General features: G+C 40.4%; 1 protein-coding gene across 2 annotated transcripts in view; it reads left to right on the top strand.

The window, feature by feature from the left end:
- The first annotated feature begins 2,998 nt into the window (after positions 1-2,998).
- The window catches only part of FAM193A (family with sequence similarity 193 member A), a 75,711-nt gene continuing 55,337 nt past the window's right edge, over positions 2,999-23,372 (top strand). The window contains exon 1 of one of the 2 annotated variants that reach the window (XM_056490197.1): positions 2,999-3,467. In XM_056490197.1, coding sequence (XP_056346172.1) covers positions 3,234-3,467 — 234 coding nt within the window. In that variant the 5' untranslated portion in view covers positions 2,999-3,233. The remainder of the gene's footprint in view (positions 3,468-23,372) is intronic. The other variant, XM_056490196.1, reaches the window with a different exon arrangement.

Here is a 23,372-nt window from a genome sequence, read left to right as displayed (position 1 = left end):
CCAGGATATGCTTTAAACTGTCCATGGTGCCACCTTGTGTGCCACTGCTCCTTTGAGCTCAGTCTATTACCAATGTCATCAAGTAGCACCTGCAAAATTGGGAACTAAATGCAAAATTAAGAACCCCTTGATACTAAAGAAACCATAAATTTTAATCTCCCTGACACAGAGACTATTATTTCAGAAACAGTAATGACTAACAGGTCTCTTAATTTTTACTGGAGGTTATAACAGCAGCTGAGGGTATGGACTCCTTACATAATTCTGTGTGCAACAGGAGACCAGGAAAAATATTCCAGTGAGCTGGTAAAACCATATTGAGTTTTTCCAGCCACCCTGACATCCTGAAGGCAGAACTCAAAGGTAACTGTGACCTGAGCTCTCTAGTCAGCCTTTCATTGACTTAATGGCTCACAGGGAAAATTACTATACTGCTGAAACTGTGTTGGTTCAAAGGAAGAGCATGGGAAAGCCCTGCAGTGATCTGCACTGTTTATGCAGTGAGTTTTTATATATGTCATTTCTGGAAAATGTGAAAAATCTTCAGAGTACAAATAATTTTTCCCCCAAAAGGGTTTTGAAATGCCATGCCATGCTTCAAATTAACAATGAGGTAAATTAAAGTTAGTTTGTTCAAATGACTGAGTTTATTTTCTTAGGGATGAGGTGGAATGTTACAAGTAATTTAATTCAAGTAAGGACAAGAAACAGTCGTAGGTCTCCACAGCAGTCAAATTAATTTCCTCTGTCTTTTGTTCCAGTTCATACAAACATTCAAATCCACCATCAAAGTAGCAAGTTCATTTCTAAAACAACCTACTGGCTCAGCAGCCAATTGTGAGTTAAAAACAAGGTATGGTAGGTAAGTTCAGTGAAAACCCATAGGTGTACTTAATTTCCCACTGTATTTACCTGCAGGTTTAAAAAAAGACCTTGGCCTGCACAGTTTATAAAAACCTACTGTCCTGCACTGTGAATTTTAATATTGAAAGCTGGATTTAAAAAAAAAAAATCATCAGGCTGTCCCTTATTTTCTGAAGTGTAAAAGGAAAACATTTGTTTCTGCAATAAGATTATCAGAATTAAATACTGTGATGTCAGACTAAGTAGCATTACTTTAGCTCCTGTACGGTTGAATGATTTTACTCTAATAATTTCTCATAATAATGCTTTTTATCTGTAATACATAGGGGATAGAGAGACTGACAGAGCTGTAATCTTTCTTTCAGAAGCACGGTGTTAAATGAAGAGGGTTCAAGTGAAAATATAATTTGGAAAGGATGATAAAGATGGCCCTATATAAGACTGTGTCACCATTTCAAGTGAAAGATGTTAGCTCTGAAAATAATGCCATATATTACAAAGATAAGTCAATATCAAATTTGTACTTCAGGGTCTGGAATTTATTTGTTTGTGGCAAAAGGCTGTGTACCCTTCTGTGTACACAACTACTCTTGCCACTGCTATTTGCTGCTTATGCAGGGCTGTGTGTGCTGAGCATTGAATGCATTTATGAAGACTGGGGTCCTGCCACAAAAAAACCTTTCCCATGATCTTTTAAGAGTGTATGGTCATTGGTGAAAGAAAAGCAAATATGCTGCTGCTCCTGAACTATCCTCTGACCTGCCACAACCACTCAATGCCATCACAATTTTACTGATGAAAAGAGATTTTAGACTTCCCTAAGTAATCCCCAGGTGTGCTCACACCTACGGTTTTTTCATTACAGCACCCAAAGTTAAAGCATTTCATGGGCAATGGAGCTGGTGGAGGTTCTGGAGCACAGGTCTGAGGAGGAGCAGCTGAGGGAGCTGGGGATGTTCAGCCTGGAGAAAAGGAGGCTCAGGGGTGATCTTATCCATCCTGCTACAGCAAAGGAGGTTGTGGCTGGGAAATGGAAGGGTAAGAGGACACAGCCTTAAGCTGTGCCAGGAGAGGTTTAGGTTGGACATCAGGATGAGTTTCCTCACAGAAAGAGTGATTAGACATTGGAATGGGTTGCCCAGGGAGGTGGTGGAGTCACATCCCTGGAGGTGTTTAAGGACAGACTGGACGTGGCACTCAGTGCCATGGTCTAATTGACACGGTGATGTTTGGTCATAGGTTGGACTCGATCACAGAGGTCTTTTCTGACCTAATGGATTCCATGATCCTATGAAGTTATCACCAGTTTTAATGTGCTCATATGTATGAGTTTTGCATCGTGCCACCCATACACATACAAGCACAGAGCCACAGCATTTCTCCTTTCAGTGTGTGAGTGCACACTGTGAGGAACAACACGGACTCATGGAATCTTTCAGGTTGTTAAAGACCTCAGTGAAGCCAACCATTAACCCAGCACTGCCAAGCCCACACCAGACCACGTGGCAGGCTACTAAACTATCATGAAGCACCGCACGTTTATTGAAACCTTCCAGGGATGGTGACTCAAGCAGTGACCTCATGGCACTTCAGAGCACAGCAGTGCCCTCAGCCCCAAAGTGCATGATGCAACCTCCATTTTCAGCCTGCCTTGCGTGGGATTTGGGGACGGTGATGCCTGTGTGGTTCTGAGGGATGGTAGCACAGAGACAGAATGACAAAACAGCCCTAGACTCAAGGGCTGAGTTATGCCGGAACGGCGAGCGGGCTGCGGCCCCTTACGCGGGGCTTTGCCTAAAACATCTCCTCACGCCTCATCCCCGAGCGCTGCGGCCCCTTTAAGGCGTCACGTGGCTCTTGGGCGGCGCTGTAGTCCCTTGACCGGGGTGGCAACGCCGGCCGACGCGGCTAACGGCAGACAGGGGTACTACAACTCCCAGCAGCCATCGCGGAGACGGATGAGCTCATCCGCCGCGCCCAGGCGGGCGTCGCGATGCGCGCTGGGAATTGTAGTTCGATATCAGTATTGGTGACAGGTTATGGCACGGCGCGGAACTACGCCTCCCAGCGTGCCGCGCGCGGCGGGTTCCCGTCAGCGCCGAGGGGGAGCCCCCCAACGTAAAGGGGGATCACTTTCCCCTTGTGTCCGCCATATTGGACGGTAACTCTGCCCAGCGGCGCCGGGGCCGAGCGAGTCCCCGTGGCCGTGACAGCCCCGCTTCGCCCGCGCCGCCCGGGGAGCCCCGGCCCCGCCTGGCCCCGCCCGGCCTCGCCACCCCCGGGCGCTTGGCGCGACCTCGCGCCCCTTCCCCCCACCTCCTCCTCCTCCTCCCTGGCGCTCCCTCCTCCCGTGCCCGGGTGTCAGCACCATGAGTCCGGCCGACGCCAAGCGCGGAGCGAAGCGCCGGAAGAACAAGCGGGGCGGCGGCCTCGGCAGCACCGGCGGGCCGGGACCCAGCGGCGGCACCGGCGGGCTGGGCAAGGCCGGGGGTGCGGCGGCAGCGGCCCCCGCCCCGCCGGGCGCGGTGGGCGCCCTGCTGACAGCTCCGGGCGGCGGCAGCGGAGCCCCGGGCGGCGCCGGGGCCGCGGCGGGACACGGCGAGGTGAGCGGGGCCGGGCCGGGCGCGGTGACACCGCACACCCGCGCTGGCAGCCGGGGGCTGCGCCGCCACATCCCCCCGGGCCCCGGCGGGGTCTCGGGGCTGGGCCCTGGCTGCGGGGAGGGGGCGGCGGCGCTGGGCAGCGTCCGCGGCTCCCCACCCTTTGTGGGGGAAGGGCTGCGCGGGCTGTGTCGGCCCGGGGTTCGTCCTGAAATCCCCATCCGCGGGGTCTCACCTTAATGGAGGAGCTGTAAGGAACAGGCGGGCAGGCCTTGAGAAAGCAAAAAGACACCTCCATTACGCCCTTTTTGCAGTAGCCAACTTCGTTATTAGGCATAGGAGGCTCATTGTAGCTTGGACTGTGGTTGGCACTCTGGTGCCTTGGAATAATTCAGATCTGTTACATTGTTTCATATTATGGTGAAATTTATCTCAAATTGGTGAACCAAAGCCGCTAGAGAGAAGATTGTGTAGTTTACCTGATTTTTTTTTTTTCCCAAGAAAAAATACTCAAGGATTAAGCCCTTAAAAAGGTGTCCTGTTGGTTCAAGTAGCAAAAGAGCAGATAAGTTCATGTTCCTTTTTCTGGTAAAGGTTACCTCAAGTTTTTGTTATCAGCACAGAGCTTGTGTTCAGGTATCATATTTACAGCAGCATTTCCTGCTGACAGCATCTTCAGACTTCCATGTGCATGTCATACCACCTGCTCCACTTCCTCTTGCTCTCATAAACTTGTTGAGCACATGAAGGGGAAATTAAAGAATTGGCTTTTGTGATGTAGTGTGTCTGAAATACCATGATATAACAAATAGGTTTATTTTGTTTTTCATCTGGTTTTGTGCCCATCTATTTTGCTGGCTCAACAATCAATCTGATGATTAAAGGTTTACTTTTTTTCTCCTCTCTCTAAAACTTGGGTTCACCCACTTTCATACTTGGCTGCCATGCTTTAGATAAACTGTTTCTGTATGTCTGTCCTAATCTGATACTTAACTTCACACATAATTTCCTTCTGTGACAGTAGCCTGTATGTGACTTAGATATCCGGAAGAATGATGTGCCTATGGCAAAGAGGTGTGCAAGTTTTTATTTGCAGCTTTGCATGTCATCACTCAACACTATTCTAACTAAACCTGTAGCAAGAAGATGCATCTTGTTTTGTTTTACATCTTAGATTACAAGCCTTTACAGGCACAGGTTCTTAGATGTTGCTAAACATCATCATGCCAAGGGAAATAAAACCAGCAGCAAAGTAATGCTTAGAATGGGACATCGATGTGGCTCCACTACCCCAAATATTTTGATGTTTGTGTCTTGTGGTTATGTGTAGTCTAGAACTTTGGTTCTCATCAGGCAATATGGGATCTTTTTAAAATTTATCTTAAAAGCCAAAATCATTGCTAGTCTACCTACTCTGTGTTCCTTATTTCTTTCAGACTGCATAGTTCCTAATAAAATTTCTCAGTCCCTCTGGAAGTATGTTGTGTGTGAAAGTTTAGTGTTTCAACACTAAATTTTTGGGAGAATACATCTGTCTGTTACACTTACATGTTATTCATACTTTTGTAAGTGTACACAACACGTGACTTAATGCTTTTTTGACTTTGTCTTAATTGGTCTTTTTTTGTCTCTACTCTTAGATGTGTATGTGATTTCCATTTGTAGTATGATGCAGGTGGTTCTGAAGACTGATGGACAAGTGGGGAGTTAAGTCAGTTAAACAAACAGATCAGTTAGTTAAACTAGAATAAACCTGCAGCAAAGGCCTTGATCAATTGAACAGTAAGCGTATTGGAATGAGATTTTGAGGATAGGTAGATGCCTGTGCTCAGTTTTTTGAAAGGTTTTTGCTTATACCCTATAATGCTCCTTTAAAGCTGATGTTGCTTCCTCCATAGTGCTTTCAGTGACTTCTTTCTTGACACTTTCAATAACTTTCCAATGGTTGTGACATGAAAATTGCCAGTACTTAAAAATTCACTGGTAATCTTGTTGCAAAGGTGAAATCTTAAAGAATCATTGCATTTCTCTTGCTGATGTGAAAATAAAATTACCTTAATGGTGTGTAAAAATTTGATAGTTTAGTGCACATGATCAAAACAAGACTTGGTTTTTTGAGTGAAAGACTAGCAGATGTTTTTTTCTGGATGAAATTGAGAAAAAAACTGTATTTTACATGACATATCTCTTCTAAATTAGGTACAATGTTTGTTTTGGCTAGATGGAGAATAAGCAACACACTAACAGCTGTAAAGTAGTAACCAGGCTTACTTTACTTTTTTACCCTGAATAATGTGAAGTTCCCTTGGTGGGTAAGAGAAATCATCAGCTAGCTCTTTGCTGAACAAACTTAAATATTTATCTTTGAAAAGGTGTAAAATACAACCACCAGCTCCCAAAAAAATTTAGTGTTTGCTGCACATCATAGTGTGTTCTATTTGTTCTCGTGTACTTTCCAACTTTTGTCCCTTACCTGGTTTTAGGGCAACCATTCTGGATGGGTTGGGCACATCCTTCTACTAGTGTTCTGTTAGGTGCTTCTTCCAAAGCTTGTCTAAAAGACAGAATGAAACAGGATGCTAAAGGAATGATCCTGTGTGTGGTCCACATTCTTGTGTGTCAGTAATTGTTCAGAATAACATATACTTTGAACCTACTTTATGAAACAGGTTGACTGTAGTTTAAAAATGAATGTATTTATGGTTCAGACTAAAAGCTCATGTGCCAATATTGAAATTGCAGCTAACCTTGTTAGAGCTAACAAATACATTTGAATTGAGGTTTTTATACATCTTATCTGGAGGGTTTTTTAAGACTGTAGGCTAAATTCTGCATTAGAGTACATGCTGAGTCTTGTTCTGGGATGCAAGTGGGCAACTCCTAACGGAATCTTCCTGGAAGGTATGTTATTCCATGCACATGCTTTATAGCATCTGAATTCGTCCTCTGAAGCACTGTCAGATGTTTTGGTGTGCTAGTGAAATTAAGGGTGCTTTGACAGTGTATCAGTGCAAGGGAGTTTCAGTCTTGAAAACCTGTATCTGTGTCAACTTTAACTGCAACTGAAAACCAAGTCACCTAGTTGTCCAGTGCTGTTGCAGGACTTCTCTAGGATTTTTTTCTTTTTAATATGCATATTTATGGAAATAGATCTTGCTTTCTGTTCTAATTCAGTAATGCATTGCATCAGGCTTTCTTAATTTTACTCTATAAACTTTTGACGGACAGTTGGATTATTGATGTGAGAGACATTTGATTATCTCTAGCAACCACTGCACAATTCATACATATGGTATAGCAAAATTGGCTATTCGTTGGTATGTTCAGGTATTTTGGAGTGGAGAGTGGTATGTCAGTAACTGATCAACTACAGAAATACTTTTTGTTACAGGCCTGACCAATCTTGTGTGATTAAAGGGAATAATTTAGTAGCTATTTTACAGTTCTCTCACTTGCATTTTTCAAGGTATTGTATGTCAAGTGTAGTAATATATTGAATCTTCTTATATTTTTTGAGAGCTGTTTTAGAATTTCATAAAATACTTCAGCAGACTATTTTTTTCATTATGGGGTATTTTAAATAGAGATTCTATACGTAGCAGAATGTACATTGCCAATTTCTTCAGCAGCTTTGTAGCTCATTGCATTTTAGTGATATCCATGTTTGATTTGTGATTTCAGATTTTCCCTGTTCCCTCTTCCCCTTCCATTATTCAAACATTCAAAAGAGGAGCTTTGTCAGGAGCTCAGAAGTTCAGCAAATAGCTTGCTTTTGTGCTTTTATGTAGGGCCTTCTCCAAAAGCAAGCTTATTTTGGGAAATTTTTGCCAAGGCTCAGGTAAACTAGATAAACTCCAATTAATGAAACAGTATTATAACCTCTGCTCCTCAGGCTGAGGCAGTCAGTACTTATAAACACTTAAGACTGACTTGAAGAAAAACAAGCCTTTGTGACAGTCAGGTAGTAAATTTGTTCCTCTGATTAAAGGAGGTAGTTCACTTTTTTGTTGTTTTTGTTTTTTGGTAATAGACATGCAGTGCCTGCCCTGAAGAGCTTATGCTCTGCTTTTTATAACAAAAGGAGACACAATGGGATAAAACTATTAGGATTTGCTTTAGATGGTATGGTTGAGTTAACTTGCTAATTTAGAAACATAAACAGAACACTTCAAACTTTAAAACAAGCTTAGTGGTTGCATAACATTCACATTATTAGCTCTTTCATAGCTTCTTGCCATGCTCAGTTAAGGCATTTTTCAGCTAATAGACCTGAGACCAGAGGCACAGTACCAGTGACTGGGTCAGATCTCGTAATGCTGCTCCTGGGAAGTGCCTGTGTGTACTCATGACCTTGACGTATATCCAATCCCTGAGCTTTCCATTTCTCCCCCACCTCCTGCACCTGCAAAATCATGGTCAGCTGATAATGAGAATAACTGGTTGTGAATTGTTAAATGAAACATACCAAAAATGTGCCCCAAAAAAAGGCATCTGGTTCAGCTGTGTCTAATCCGTGTAAGCTAAGGATTCTCCTTTGGCTTTGTTAGGGGACATTCAGTTCAGGGTGTGAAGGCAGAGGATTTTTTTCCACTTGCTGTATTGGTTGCAAAATGTGAAAGATAGAGAGAGAGAAATTTTTTACTCTAAAAACATTAGTAACTCCCTTCCTTTTGTTTCTTGACTATGTAAGCAAAACCCTGTTAATTTAATTTGGAACTAGATTAGTTTGAAAAGTTAGTTCTGAAATATTCAGGGTTCTTGTCCAGTTCTTCTCCTGCAAGTTTTTGACCCCAAACAGTACCTGAAGCTTTATTTAAGTATTTAACATTACATTATTTTCTTGGTTATGGCATTTATCCTATTGTAGTGGTATTCCATCCTGGGGGCAATCTTTGGATCCTTTCTCCTTTACAGTGAGAGATCAGTCAGCCTCTCTTCTGGCCTGGCAAGGAGAGCTGAGTGGATGCTTAGTGCCTATGAGACTAAGGTTCAGACTCTGATATGTGTGTTTATCAAGGGTGGTCCTGAGCAAATACAGATCTACTGAAGACATGTTGTGGAGAAGTGATTGGGGAGAACTGGGAAATAAACCTGCTTTGCATAGGGTGTACAGGACTCCATGGATGTGCTAGGCAGTTCTGGGTTTGAATAGATCTGAGTAATCAAAGAAGGTTTAATAATTTTTGGGCTCCTTCATTGATGGGAAAGGAGGTCATATATCCCCTTTTATTAAGGCAATGGAAAAAGTCTCTACATTTTCCTTTCTTGTGTTGTTTTTTTTTTTTTTTTTTTTTTTAATTTTAATAGAAACCAAGGTAGCTGTGGACTGGTGTGTTTTGAAAAAGATTATTCTGTATGTGAAATTTTCCTAGAATAATTAAACATAAAGAAACATTTGAGTTAAATCTCTAGAAGAATACTGCAGTTCAATTCCTTCTTTGCTGCAAATGAAGAGTTCAACAGGAAAATTACTTTTATGATGTTACTCTTAATGGCATTACAGGAACTGCCCAAATTAAAGCTTTTCTGAGAATGCAGTAGAATAAATTTGCCTTTTTTTTTTCTTTTGACACTACAGTTACTTAATTTTGTATTGTAGAAATTTGAGGCAGCCTATAACATTACTTCACCTCCTTGCCTGTGAGGAAACACTGCAGAAATACTATTAAAGATATGTCTGAGCAACATAGCATTTACCTGAGGTAAATATTTTTTCCTAAATATTTTCTTGTTTACTTTTTTTTAACAGAGAATGTACAGCTGCTTTTGTGATGCAGAAGTTAGTCCAGGCACTGTTTTGCAGAATGGATTTTAGTGGGAAATTAATGGGGCTGCCTGTGAGCCTCTTTCATGTTCTTAAATAATCAACTCCCCTTCTTTTGCAAAAGCCACAAAGGTAGTTCTCTCCATCTCAAAACTCCTAGTAATGATAGAACCAGCTCAGGCATGAGAGGAAGGCATTCCTGTTCTGCATCACCCTGTAGAGCGACCATCTCTCTCCAGTCTTTATTAAAGGAAGCCTGGAGAGATTTTGGTACAAGCTGAGTGCCTGAAGTTGGATAAAGTGAAAAACCTGTGTAGGAGGCCATGCTTAGCCTCTGCCTGCATACTCTGTTACGGTTTCTTCCTCTTCAAAAACAAAAAAAAGTTGGAGCTCAAATAGGTTATGATACATGCCCCCTTGGGTCGTATCTTAAATCTTTAAGAGTAACTTTGCTCATTTATAAGGAGGAAACAAAAGATTTACTTCATTGTACATTTTTAGAAGACTGTGTGCTTCCATGAAACATTCCTTTGCATAGTCTCCTCAGGCCTGTAGGAGCAAACCACAATAGGTTGTAGGTGCCTCTGTATTGTTACTTACTGTGGAGTATCACAAAGTCCTCATGCACAGTAGAACTTTACATTAATCCTCCTTTCACACAACTAATCTGTTGAACTGGCTTGTAGTAGCTTTGACAGGTGGTTTCTTGTGAAGGATGTTCAAAAAACATGAGACTACAATCATCCAGGTAAATAATTAAGTTTTGACCAGGTCAGAAAAGTAATTATTTTGAAGTCCAGAGCTGTGGACTGCTTGGATCTTAAGCAAACTTGTCACTTATGGCATCTGAACTTCGGGACTTCTCTTACGGTCTCATCTCCTATTCCTCGTAGAATGTGGCTGTGGGGGGTAAATTGTGGTCCAGGAGGGGCCACAATAGGCAGTGAGGACTAATTTCTGGGAGGGTTTGTGGGTGGCAGTTGCTCTTAGGAAAAAGCTGCTGGCTTTTCCTTTTTTTTTTTTTTTTTTTTTTCCCCCTTTAACTGCTTTGGCAGCAGTTCAGTGGTCTGTGTTGAGCTGCAGACAGATGGAGGATGTGATCAGCTGTTGGGGCAGTGTTTGCTGCTCTAAATAGCTGTTTCTTGTTCTTCTCCAGGGAAAGGTAGCTCGCTGGATAGTGTCTGGCTGGCAGCACGGGGGCCTTCACTGTTCTAGATGTAAATTTTCAGATGCCCATCTTTGTTCTTCTAGATATTAATTATGCCTACAATATCAAAAGTGATTGTTTAGTCATGGCTTGCATTGCAATGTTAGCTTTGCTCACTTTGATTCCTAGTCAGTTGTTGCTCTTTTTGGAAATAGTAGCTTCTCTACTTAAAGAAGACCAAGCTCTCTCTGTCTAGAGAGCTGGGCAGCGTTTAGTTTGTATCAAAAACCTGTGCATGTGCTATAGACGTGAGCTTTCTAAAGAAGTGGTATAAACACATCCATGCTAACTAGAATATAAAACTAGTGATTGATATCTGTTTTATTAAATAATATATGATTGATAAGTTAACTGTAGTAATTAAATCCAGTAGTTGTCATTTTAAAATGTAAAGGGCTCCTTGGACCCATAACTATTTGTAATTTTCTGAGTTAGGAATAGAAACTAAATAGAAAATGAAGTCCACTCAAGGGGTTTTACCAGTCAAAAGGTTTTACGCTACTTGTCCACTACTGTGGACAACAGTGAATTAATCAAGATATATTTTTGTGTAGTTACATTTTTACTTCCCCCTTAAGGTTTCACCTTCTGCAGGCATAGCAGAAGTAACCTCAGAAATTAGTCCTCAGAAAGGGTACTGGGAAGTAAGGAGTAGAGTAGTAGGCATGTTTCTCTATAGCATCAGGAGCTGAAGGAGGCTTTACTGGGAATCTCAGTTGTAACACTCATAAGGCTATTGAGAAGGGGGAAATGCATGGCATGTTCTGTTAGGACTCTCCATCTCCTGAGCCAGCTTTTATCAAAAATTGGTCATATAAGCTAATATATGATCTGGATTTAGGGCAGTAATCTGCCTCTCAGGTGGGTTTAGCACAGTTGTGTGTTGGCAGGGGTGGCTGCTGCCCGAGCTAGTGCAGAATAATTCAGTGTTAGTTGTGAGCCCTGCCCACCAGCAATCACTTAGGAGCTCTAAATGTGGATATTTGCCAACTAGACTGACATCGGAACAGGACCCCGAAGCAGCACCTTTTTATGTAGAAAAACACTGTTTTCATGGGGGCTGGTCTTTTTTGATCTTTTATTCTCCTCATATGTCAGAGGAAACAGGTGGCAGTTATAGGCTTGGTAAGAAGTCTGTGGGTAGTGAATGAGGGTGGGGTCTTTGGAAGGACAGAATAAGACTAAACTTTTTTTTTCCCTTTTGAATGAAGTAGGAGATGAGTTAATGTGAATGAGGGGAGAAAGCTGTAAAAGAGCAAGCATTATTGGTGGTACATGAAATATGCTTGGCCTTTTGAAATGGGCAAGTGAGTTCAAGAAAGAAAAACAGATTGTTGGTTGAGTGCACTGGCTAAGCATGGCATGATGTAGACTTGTGTTTTGAATTTGACTGAGAAGTTTTGGTCATGTGCCTCAGGTTTTGAATGTCTCTCATGGTACCAGGATTGTAAAGTGAGGGAAGGAAAACAAGGCTGTCACTTGAATAATTTTTCTGAAACCAGTCTGATAATTAATGCCAGGACTCTAAGGTCTATATATTAGGGGATATCTCATTATGTGTAGTGTTGAAATATGTTGGAAACTGTGTTAAATGTAATGTACATGTAGTATTGCATAGTAGAGCTGTGAGGCTATACCTTGATTTCTATTCTGCTTTCAGCTTTGTGCTGTCAAACTGCATCGATGATAGCTCCTTAGAAGCAAAATATGTGGCTTTAGGCAGGGGTGCCAGACTTGAATACACTGCCACCCACTTCTCTCTTTGAGGCTCTTTTCAAAGAGAGAGAACTAGTACAAACAGCTGTATGTGGTTGAAGTCAGTGCAGTAACTGTGGGCACTGCAAACTTTGATTTCTTCTATATATTTGGGCTAAAATAATGAAGGTTTTAAACTAAGCTGTTTTTGTGTTTTTTTTAATGCCAAAGTGTGTTTTCTGGTGTTTTGGTAGTTTTGGGTTAGTTTGTTTTTTTCCCTGTGCTCAGATATGGAAACTTTAGCTCTCAGAGAAGGTCTTCCTAAACTTCCTAAATGATGATACCATTGAATTGTACACAGAATTGTGGAAGTTGGATGGGACCACCTGTGGGGTCTGTGGTCCAACCTGCCTCCTCAAGTAGGGTTTTCCTAGAGCACATTGCACCAGATGGTTTCCAGACAGTTCTTGAATATCTTTAGTGAGGAAGAATCCACAGTGTTCCTGCACAGTGAGGAATTTCTTTCCCATGTTCAAGTGAAACTTCTGTGCATCAGTTTCCACCTCTTGCCTCTTGTCCTATTGCCTGGCACTACTGAGTAGAAACTGGCTTCATGTGCTTGACACTCTCCTTTCAGATGCTTATAGACGTTGATAAGATGTACTCTCTTGTCTTCTCTTTTTCTCAAGGCTGAACAGGTAGTTCAGATATTTCTAATATTAGTTGTTTTTTTCCACTGAGATCAGTAGTTTAATTTAAAAATGCCTTGAGTAGAACATGTCATAGGCAGACTTTTGTTAGTTTATAAATATTAAAGGGAATTAGGGAACCTCTTCCAATTTCTACAGCCATATTAAACTCAACAGTTGACCATTTCAAATGTGATATAGGGAATATTTCATTGAGATAGACATGACACTCTGAATTTGGATAAGACTAATGGTGATGCAAGCCCAGAGACACTTTCATGGACAGGTGCATGAGTGAGAATGTGTGTGTGCATGTACTGAGGCTTTTTGAAGCATGTTTTTCAATGTGGGTTAAAGAATTTGCTAGGTAAGTGTAGGAATGAAATAAATACTTTGTGTGTGTGCATGGCAATTATTTTTGAGTAGAACACACACATAGGTGGGCTACCAATGGATGAAGAAGTGCCTGAGTAAATGTTTAGAGGTTCTTTGCCACACTGGGTCTCATCATGAAACCAGTCCTTAGGAGCAGAAGAGTTCACCTTAAAAAGCAGTTCTGAGCTACAGTGTGGTTCTGCCAGCCTTTAGTGTTTAATTGGTGTGGAGTTAATGACCAAAAGATTTCTTAATTGCCATAATGCTTCCAGGCTGCTTATCTTCAATAAGCTGCTGCCACAACAGATGGCAAGCTAGTGGTTTAGCTGAGGTTCACTAGAAGTTTTTCACAAATTTGTTTTAATGGCCTTAACTTATCTATGTGGCTGTGGCTAATGTGTAGTTGAAACCCAGATCTTCCCTGGAATAGGCCTCAGATGAATTCAGGTTTTAGCTTGTCACCCAGCCAGATATAGAACTCTCCTTTACTGTCAAAGAAACTTTGCAGTTTTACCTCTGTGATCATCTTTATTTTATCTTCATATTTTTTCCTGGCTACTACCAAGATTTGTCTCCACTATACTGTCATTCTACTCTTCTTTTCAGGGAGTCTGCAGGGAGTTCTACTGGTGTCTGCTGTGATTTGAGACTGTTTGCAGCAGCGGCCTGAAAATGACTAGGTTGGGATTTTTTAGCATCAAACAAGTCTAAACCGGAAGAATAAAAGTGGACGAAGTTCAAGTTCCATAACTTTCAGATATAAAAAAAAGCTTTTGAAAAGATTTTTATGCTTTCAGAGGGGAAAAAATACAGTTACCTTTCTGTCTAGAAAATAGGCTGCCATACTTACACAGTATCCACTAGTTACAGACTTGAAATCTTATGTAGGAGGATATGGAACTTTGTACTGAGAAACATTGCATAGTAACTAAGTTAAATATTAATTATTATTTAATGCTTTCGGAAGTGCTGTCATTGGTGACCTAGCTTACTGCTTTTCAGAATTACGTGGAAATTATGACAATCACACATTGAATATTATTTAGACTGCTTGTTGTATGTTTTTTATAAATTTGGTGGCTGTATCTTTAAAAAATGAAGTGGAACATTTTTCTGTCAATATTTAAAGTAATTCTGAGCCTATGTTTTTATTTAGGGGAAAACCTAGTGATTGTGTAAGGTTTAGGGGATTGTTTTGATCTCTAGAAAATTGTTAAAGCGTTGTTACAAATGGCCTGTGATGATTTATTCTTTAAGTAGAACATTCTGACAGAAGTCTGAATGTGTGCTTGCCTTTGTGTCTTTTACCTAAGGTCACAGAAATGAGGTTTTGTCTAAATGTGCAGGCAGTTTTGAAACAAACTCTGAAGTCAGCAGGTTGCACTTGATGTTACCTGTTGGTGAGACTGGCTCATCTCTCAGTAAGGTGTTACTGATGATTTGACAGCTAAGGTGCAAAAGTTCATGGTAGTCTGTGTCTCCTCTGCTAAAGCCTAGAGGATCCTAGCTGGTGTTAGACCTCCCTTGCACTGAAAACACTAAAAACAAACAAACAAACAAAAAAAACAAAACAAAAAAACAAACAAACAAAAAAAGAACCCAACAACAACAAACAAAAAAAAAATCAAAGAAATTTACTCCCAACCCTGTTTATATTTGTGATAATCCGAAGAAAGTCAATATCCTTATGAGCTTTTCCCATGAAGTCTTAACTTGGTGGAATAGCGTATAAATAGTCTACAATGTTACAAAGTGGGGGATACAGAATCTCGTTGTCAGTGAAGCTGGAAAAGATCTCTGAGATCCTGGGGTCCAGCCTTGACTGATCACTACCGTGTCAACTAAACCATAGCACTAAGTGTCATGTCCAGTCATTTCTTGAACACCTTCAGGGCTGGTGACTCTACCACTTCCATGGGCAGTCTATTCCAATGTTTAACAACTGTTTCCTTGAAAAAATTCCTTTTAATGTCCAGCCTGTACCTTACCTGGCACAGCTTGAGGCCATTTCCTCTTGTCCTGTTGCTGTTTGCCTGGAAGAAGAGACTGAGCCTCAGCTGGCTTTAGCCCCTGTCAGGGAGTTGTAGAAAGCAGTAACATCACCCTGAGCCATCTTTTCTCCAGGCCAAACACCCCCAGCACCCTCAGCCACTCTTCATGGGACTTCTCCTCTAGTCCCCTCACCAGCTGCATGTCCTCTGGACCTCAGTGACTTTCTTTCTACAAAGTGGCTGAGAACTGAACACGAGGACTCGAGGTGAGGCCTCCTCAACAGTGCTGAGTGTGACAGTCACTGCCCTGGTCCTGCTGGCTACACTATTGCTGATCCAGGCCAGGTGCCACTGACCTTCTTGGCCACCTGGGCACACCTGGCTCATGTTCAGCCACTCTCAACCAGCACCCCCAGGTCCTTTTCCACTGGGCCCTTTCCAGCCCCTCTGCCCCAGCCTGTAGCACTGCAGGGGTTGTTGTGACCCAGGGGCAGGACCCAGCACTTGGCCTTGTTGAACCTCAGTTCACTGACCTTGGCCCACTGATCCAGCCTGTCCAGATTGCTTTGCAGTCTTTTTGCCTTCCAGCAGATCAGCACCTCCTACTCCAACCCTCAGTATGTGAGGTATTTCCCTAACATTAAAAAGTAATTCCCAGATAATTGTGTTTTTACATTTTAATTGTTTTTCCAAGTTAGGGATGAATTTGTCTGATGGAAAAAAAAATTCTATGGTTTCTTTGTTGCTCATGTATTTCCTTATTTTTATAACAGGAAGTTAGTCTTCACTGCTTTATTTTGCTTGCATTGTCCTGTCTCTGACACTTCTGCCACAAATATATTCTTTATATAATGTGCTTGAGTAGTTTGACTTTTCAAAGTTAGGCAAAGTTTTTTATTGTTGGTATTAATTCATGTTCACCAAAAAATAGGTGATGCAATGGACTGCCTTTATTGATGCTTTTAAGACTTTATTTATGACTAGAAATTGTCCTTGTCTTAATTTTTTCACCAAAATGGATATTGTGTAGGGTGATGTTTATGACGTGAGAGTTTACATAGCTTATAGCAGTAATCTCTAGTGAGTGTTACTACATGATGAGAAAGGTGTTAGGTCTGATGATTATTTCTTTTGTAGGTGTCTGTGCTTAGAGGGCTTTAGTGGAGCACAAATCCCTGTCATTAAAGCATGAGAGGATCACTGGAAGATGTCTTTCTGGTGCCTGTTGTGTCTGCCCTTCCAATATGCTGTTGGGGTTCTTTTCCTCTTAAGCCAAATTTGACTGACACTACTGAACAGGAAGGATGTCGGTAGCTCCTCTTTGTTGAAAACCAGTCCTTGTGGTCAGACCTCCTGAGCTAGTTGGCCTGGCTAGTTGGAAATTATACTGGATAGGCTCACAAATGCACTGTATTATCATGAATAGAGGTGGGAGAGGCAAAAAGGATGTCTCTGTCCCAGTGCTACTATGTGGTTTTATCCTTCTAATTAGGCTTTTTTTTCCATTTTCCTTATCACACTCGTACTCATGCATTTGTGAGAGAGAGCATGTGTGTGGGTAACTGCTGAGCAGGCACTGAGCAGGCAGGTAGTCTAACCAGCACAGTGTATCAGGAGCTGGGTAGCTTCCAGGGGAGTTGATCTTTTTGGCCCTGTTTTTTCCCTCTCTGAATCATATCAGGTAGATTCCACTAATCCTTGATCTTTTCACCACCTTTTAAAATATTAAAGCATGTTAGTATTTGCAATTATATACCTTGATATACATATTAAAAGGTAGATGAATTGTCTGAAGAATACAATTTATTTTCTTTAAGATAGTTTTATGTTGTGTTTTTTTGTTGATTTTTGTTGTTTTGAGGTTTTTTTATTGCATTCTAGGAAGTAGACAAAAATCTAAGCAACCATTTATGTAAACCAGCTCCTTAAATATGACATCAAAGTTGATTGTAATCAACTCTGTCAGAATTTCTTGTCAGTTTTCTAAAGTCTTAACTTCAAAGTTTTTTCCATGCTTATTTTCCTCTCATTCATCTGTCTTCTGGCCAGTGGAGACAGTACTGATTCTGCGTTTGTTACTTGTTTGTTTAACCTGCTCTTAATATTCCCTATTTGATGGACACTCCACAACCTCACTAAGTAGTCTATTTTTACCCTTAACTACTTTGCTATTAATTTTCTATTGCATAGAATTCTCCCTTGCTGCACTTCAAACATTTTGTTGCTTATTCTGTTTGCTGTGGATAGAGAGAACTGACTCTTCTTCTCCACTCAGTATTCTGATCTGTAAGGTTGGTGCCCCCAGTGCTCTCAGCCTGGGGTAATATTGTCTGTGTCTGGTGGTGGTTCTCTAGTGGCTTTTCTCCAGCTGTTTCTGTCTGGCTCAAAGACCTGTGTTCAGAATGAGTTGCAGTTGTCCCTGGAGCAGTATTAGGTGAAAGGATTATGTCCTGTGTCACATAAGCTATGCATCCCAAGGTAGCATTAGTTTTTCCATCAGTCTGACCTTGTTGACTCTTCTTCTGCATGTAGTCACTTCAATCTATTTGGAAATTTGTGGTAATGTCAAGATTTTGGTATTTAATTTGGTCATGAGACAGTTTCAGTACTTAAGGCTGTCAAAGACGTTAATCAAGTAAATCATGACATTTATTCTTCCTCCCCTGAGTAAATCTTTCATTGAAGAGAATTTTATTGGTTTGACATAATGAAGGTGGCTGTTCCTCCTCTCCGTATCATCTAAGTACTTAAAGAGATTGTTTGGGTATATTTAACTTTTCTGGGAACTGAAAACAATCCATTCCTCAGATGTTTCTACCTTGGCTATCCTTTTTTTCTCCCTCGGTTTTTTGGGCTTTTTAAAAAAAAAAAAAAAAAATTGGGTGGAGGGTTGGTTTTCTTTGAGGAGTGAGGTTGTTTCTTTGTTTTAAAGGGTTTAAATAGTTCACTTTTTTCTGAGCTTCTGATTATCTAAGACATCCTCCATGAGTTTTCGAAGATAGGATTATTGATTTTGAGGTAGCTCAAAGGATTTCCTGAGGAAGTTTCTTGAATGTTATCAGATCTAGCCTACTTGGAAAAAATATGTCTCTTTCCAATAGTCAGCTGATTCTGGGTGGATATTTTTGCTCATTTACTTGTGCTAATTGTGCTGGTCACCCTTGTAGTTGATCAGTGAGGAGTTGTTCTTCATCAATCTGTTTTCTGTTTTCATTCAGTAATGGAGAAATTCTAGTAGTAGTATACTGATAGAATGATTTCTTGGTGGCCTCAAGCTGTTTTGTAAAAATTCTTTCATTTTATGCCTTTAGTCTTTCATATTTGTCCCTCTTACTCTCTTGCCATTGTTATGCTTTACTCCCTTCATGTGTGCTTTTTCTGAGTCATTATTCTCTTTCTATGTTTTCTATTCTCTTGCTGTGCTCGGTTTTCTTGAATTTGTTTCTATTGTGTCATTTGAGAATTAACTCTCCCTTGCCATAGACTTGTCATCTGTGAGCTCTTATTTAATGATGTGAAATCTATCCCATGGTGTTCTTCCTTCCTTTCCCTCTTCAGTAACCATTGAATTGATGGTTCACTTCCAGTGAAACTCTCTCTTATTGTTTACTGTCAACTGCTTTTTTCTTGCTGCTATAGTTAAAGGAAGTGTCTTCAGTTGCTTTCTGTGTTTTAAAGATGTATGTTCCTCAAGCCATTCCCAGTGGGTGCCTAGGTTCTTATTATCTCCCTGTAACAAAGTCTTACGATTTTTTTTTCCCCTTTCAAAAAGCATAACATCAGTTGGCCTTTTTTGATAGTCTGTGGTAAACTTGCAGCTTGATAGCATTAATGTGCTTTCCTCATTTTATTATTTGCAGACTTGCAGGATACCTCTCTGCATTTGTGATGCTTGTGTCCTTTGGGTGTAAGGCATAACACTTCTTAGCACTTTGATTTGTTTGGTTTGGGTTTTTGTTTGCATGTTTAAGTTTTTATTGTGTTTTATGGTGAGCTGACTGGATCCTTTTTCTATTAGTATTCCAGTGGGAAAGAGACTCTTATGGAGTAGATCCTAGTGTTAATCCCATTCAGAGAATTCAAACTGCTTTTCTTATGCTTTATGCATTAATATGCATTTGTCTAAGACTGATGGATTGGTTGCTTGGATTTTATGAACTTTTGTGAATAATTACTTGTACTTACTTCTAGTCTCTTGCCCTATTATATCATCTTTGAACTCTTGATGTTTTGCTCAAGGTCCTAGTGAAAAATAGTCTTCCCTCAAGCTGACAACCAGCAAAGGCTTTTTTTTTGTGCATTAATTCCTTGTAATCTTCTACATTCTCACCTACCAGCATGCAGAACCTCATCACATGTTCAGAGAAGCCAAAGCTGTCCTTTGATAGCATTTTCAAATTTGTGGGGTTGTCTGCAAAGAGAGTTTGTTCCTTACAGTGTTTGGGTGTGGAGAGCTGATTGGGAGCTTTTTATTTGTTCTCAATTGTTAGTAGTATTCATGAAAAGTAGTTGGTGTGGTGAATGACCATTGAACAGCTTTTATTTTCTAGGGACTAAAAGAGGCAAAGAACATCTGGAGCAGTATGCACCGAAGTAGGACCAGTATACAGCTTGTTCTTTATGGTGTTTTTTCTGTTTACCTGGCTTTGTCTTTTGTAGTCTCCCCTTGAATTGCCTTAAAGACTTTGCAGTCGCAGATGTCTTGGCTCAGCTGTCTTCTGCTACTCCTTAATGCCTCACCTCCCAGAAATAAACCCCACAATCCAAATCTCAAAACCTTTTTCTTGGAATCTGTAATGTAGAACTATGGGCACTGTATGTTTTCCTTATAATCTTCCTCAGTATAGGAAATGCAGGCAAATGTTCCTATAAGTCCAGTCTAGGACATAAATTTGTCTCACTGTCTCATTATAACCTTTTTATCCTTGGGTCAGGGAATATTCCAGATGAAAGTTTTAGAGATGCCTCCTTTTTTGTTTTTTTTTGGTATGTGTGTTGGAATCATGGTTGTCTTCCTGCCATTTACAGCCCTGCATTTTGATGAGGGATAACTGAATAGACTCCTGGGCACTCTGGTCTCTGATTCTTGAGTTGCAGCAGTAAATTTGGGTCAAAGGACTTCAAGCTCTACATGCTTCCTCATTTGATTCAGTAAATGTCTGCTCCCTCCAGTAGTGGTACTTGAAGCAAACCACGTGTTGTGTTTCAGTAGTGTATTTCACATGTCCATAAGAAATAATGAGTGTGATGTGATGTGTTATGTTTGTGTATGGTGAGCATTGAGAGCTTGGCAGTTTGAGGGTAATGAAGTACAAGGACTGAGGTAATCTTATGTGGATATTAGCTTTACTTGGGGTTTTATGAACTTTGTAATGATTTATTAGAAGTACGCCTTTGAATGCAGTTCTGATGGTAAAGCTTACTTGATGCATCTTCTGTAATTTTGCAGATTGCTCTTAACTATTAAAACTAGGGCTCTGCTTCTTACTGATGCTGGTTTTTGCAGAATTGAAATGGCTTAGAAATAGAGGATTATTTCTTTAGCTTGTACTGTCAGTGTCATATCCTAGTACAGCGTATGTAATTTGCCTGACATTGCTTTTTTTCTGTTGAGGGGAAAACATGGCTAGTTTTAGAAATTGCATTTGGTGGATCATTCTGAAAACAGCCTCTCCTATGTCCAGAATGTGGCTTTACTTAATGCTTTATGAGATTTTGCTGTCAGGAAGATGTATGTTTAACCCTTTAACAGTTAATTTAACAAGTGAGGTCATTTGCTTGTAACATTATTCCTGGAGTAGAGCTTCTGCAGCTGTAGCACTGAAGTTACATAACATCTAGGAAGTAACTACCTGATTGTCTTACAGGTCTTAAGCTTGCCTTTGGATGAGTGCTTTCTACTGTTTATAAGGAAACTGCTGGAAACTGCTTGGGGTTGGTTTTATATAATCCTATTAATTTTATGTATTTCTGTTCAAGATTGAAGTTGAAACAACAGATTAAAGCTCTAACAACTCTTACCAGGAAAAGAAATTATATGCGTGGTTGTTACCTATTAGGGCTAGTTGAGAGAATTTTGGGGTGTTTTAACTACCTGCTCAGAATACTTTTCTCATTGTACTTGGGAAAATGAATGCTTGAATTGTGTTCATTATTAGCTTTTTATTCCTTTTTTTAGCATATGGCTGGGAAATCACTGGGAAAATGTTGAACATATTCCTAGAACAGAAAAGGCAAAATCCTGGTAGGAGGTGGATTGGCTGTGATTTGCTGTGTCATATTTAGCTACAAAGAAGGGAAGTACTGCATGTGGGAAGGGGCATGTGCTTCTAAGGAATTGGTAATGTGTGTAATTAAAACAAAGTTGCCTTCCCTCCCTTTTTCCACTGGAAAGCCTGGGTTCTTGGTAGCTCCACATACGAGTATTACAGATACAAGTATGTTTTCACTGAAGTTCAGGCTTGTCTGAGCTTAAGTTAGTTCTGTTATTTTGTATACTTGCTGCCATTTCTCTTGTCAGCTAGGGGAGATCGCATTTAATGCTGTGCTGAAACTCATTAAATACAATTAATTCCTGCACATCCACCAGTGAAAGACCTGATTTCCTTCCCCTATGATTTTATTTTCATTTCAAGTTTGCTTTACTTTGCAAATTGTCCATATCTTTACACAAAATACTGGGTTTTTTTCTTTTTAAGTGCAGTTTTAAAAGATACGTAAGAGCTTTATAAGAACTCTTGTAGACAAATTTCCCTTCCTCTCCCCTGCTGCTGAAAAAACCACCCAGAAGACAAAGGCAGCTCTTATATTACAATTGAGTTGCAGATGTATTTGTGTGACTGCAAAGCAAGCTTTTTCATGTGAATGGTGATAAAAATGTGAAGGGATCGGGGCAGCTGTTGTGATTCTGTCTAGCTTTAGAAATACGTAAAATGCCTTTCACTAGCTAATTCAACTTCATTTGAAATAGCTCATCGCTGTCCATATCTTCAATTCTACTTGATATCCTTCGTGCTGTGACTGATAGACTTGTCCTTCAGTTTAAGTGTATTCCAGGACACTTGACTCTGCCTCCCTGTCCTCAGTTTAGTGTTGTTTTCTGCCCATCCCCAGTACCCTCTCAGAGAGCTGCCTTGCTTTGCTAAGCTAAACGAGGCAGGGCTCTTGCTGTCGACCCAGTTTGGCTGTCACCATGTCTGTTCCAGTTAGGCATTTCTTGAGGGTGTTTGACCAAATGAGGTCTCCTCCAGAGGACTGTGAAGCAGCACTAATACTTCCTTCCCAGTGTCTCTTGAAAACAGCGTGATGCATCTTATAATTGTGTTTCCTTTTCACAGTTGTAGTGATGAATGTCAGTCACTGGTACAACAAAATCCCTGTTCATTTCCCAATGCTGATAGAGAATTAATCTGAGACTCTTTGGTTGCACATACAGAACAAGATGCTTTTCAGTGTCAATGCACCTTTAAGATGTGCAATTTTTTGATTACGAGATGGGAATTGAAAAATTCTGACAGTTGGACATGTAAACTATGAATAATGAGTTGAAGGAAACAGAAGAAATTATGGAATCACCAATACAAATAATTAAATATGCATCTGCACGATTATACTTCTTAAAAAATAACCAGTTTCTAGTGATGTGTTCTTAATTTACATGCTGTACCTCAGATCAGTGCAATGCAAAATACAAAGAAGATAAGGATATTAATTCTATTGGCTTTCATCTGAATAGATGGTCTTCTTTAGCCAAGTAATTGGTTGCACAAGTATAGGCATGCTGTATTGTCTTGGTTTCACACCAATTTAAGAGCTGATAGCCTCATGCTTATTGTAGTTGGTTGAGTTTTGTTCTGTTTAAAAACATTTTTCTTTGAGAAAAACGAAGACATAAAAAGATGAACACAAGCTTATGTTATGGGTTGCAGCTTTTTGACTGGTATTTAAATTTTGCTTCAAAATGTGGGGCTTTGATTCTTACTGTCTTCATAATTTCTTTTCTTTTTCATTATTTATTATGTTAAGTTCTGTTTTAACTTAGTTCCTTGAGCTTAAACATAGATTTTTTTTTTTTAAATATTTTTTATGACCAAAATAGTGGAAGTGAATTTTTCCTCTGTTTATGATGGTATGACAAGATGGCTCATCAGATACAGCTGCCATTTGTACAAATAGTGATGCTGCAGT

Source organism: Oenanthe melanoleuca, chromosome 4 (assembly GCF_029582105.1).
Source record: "Oenanthe melanoleuca isolate GR-GAL-2019-014 chromosome 4, OMel1.0, whole genome shotgun sequence".
Classification (NCBI taxonomy): domain Eukaryota; kingdom Metazoa; phylum Chordata; class Aves; order Passeriformes; family Muscicapidae; genus Oenanthe; species Oenanthe melanoleuca.
Note: the sequence above shows the minus strand (reverse complement) of the source record. Positions and strands in the feature narration are given on the sequence as shown.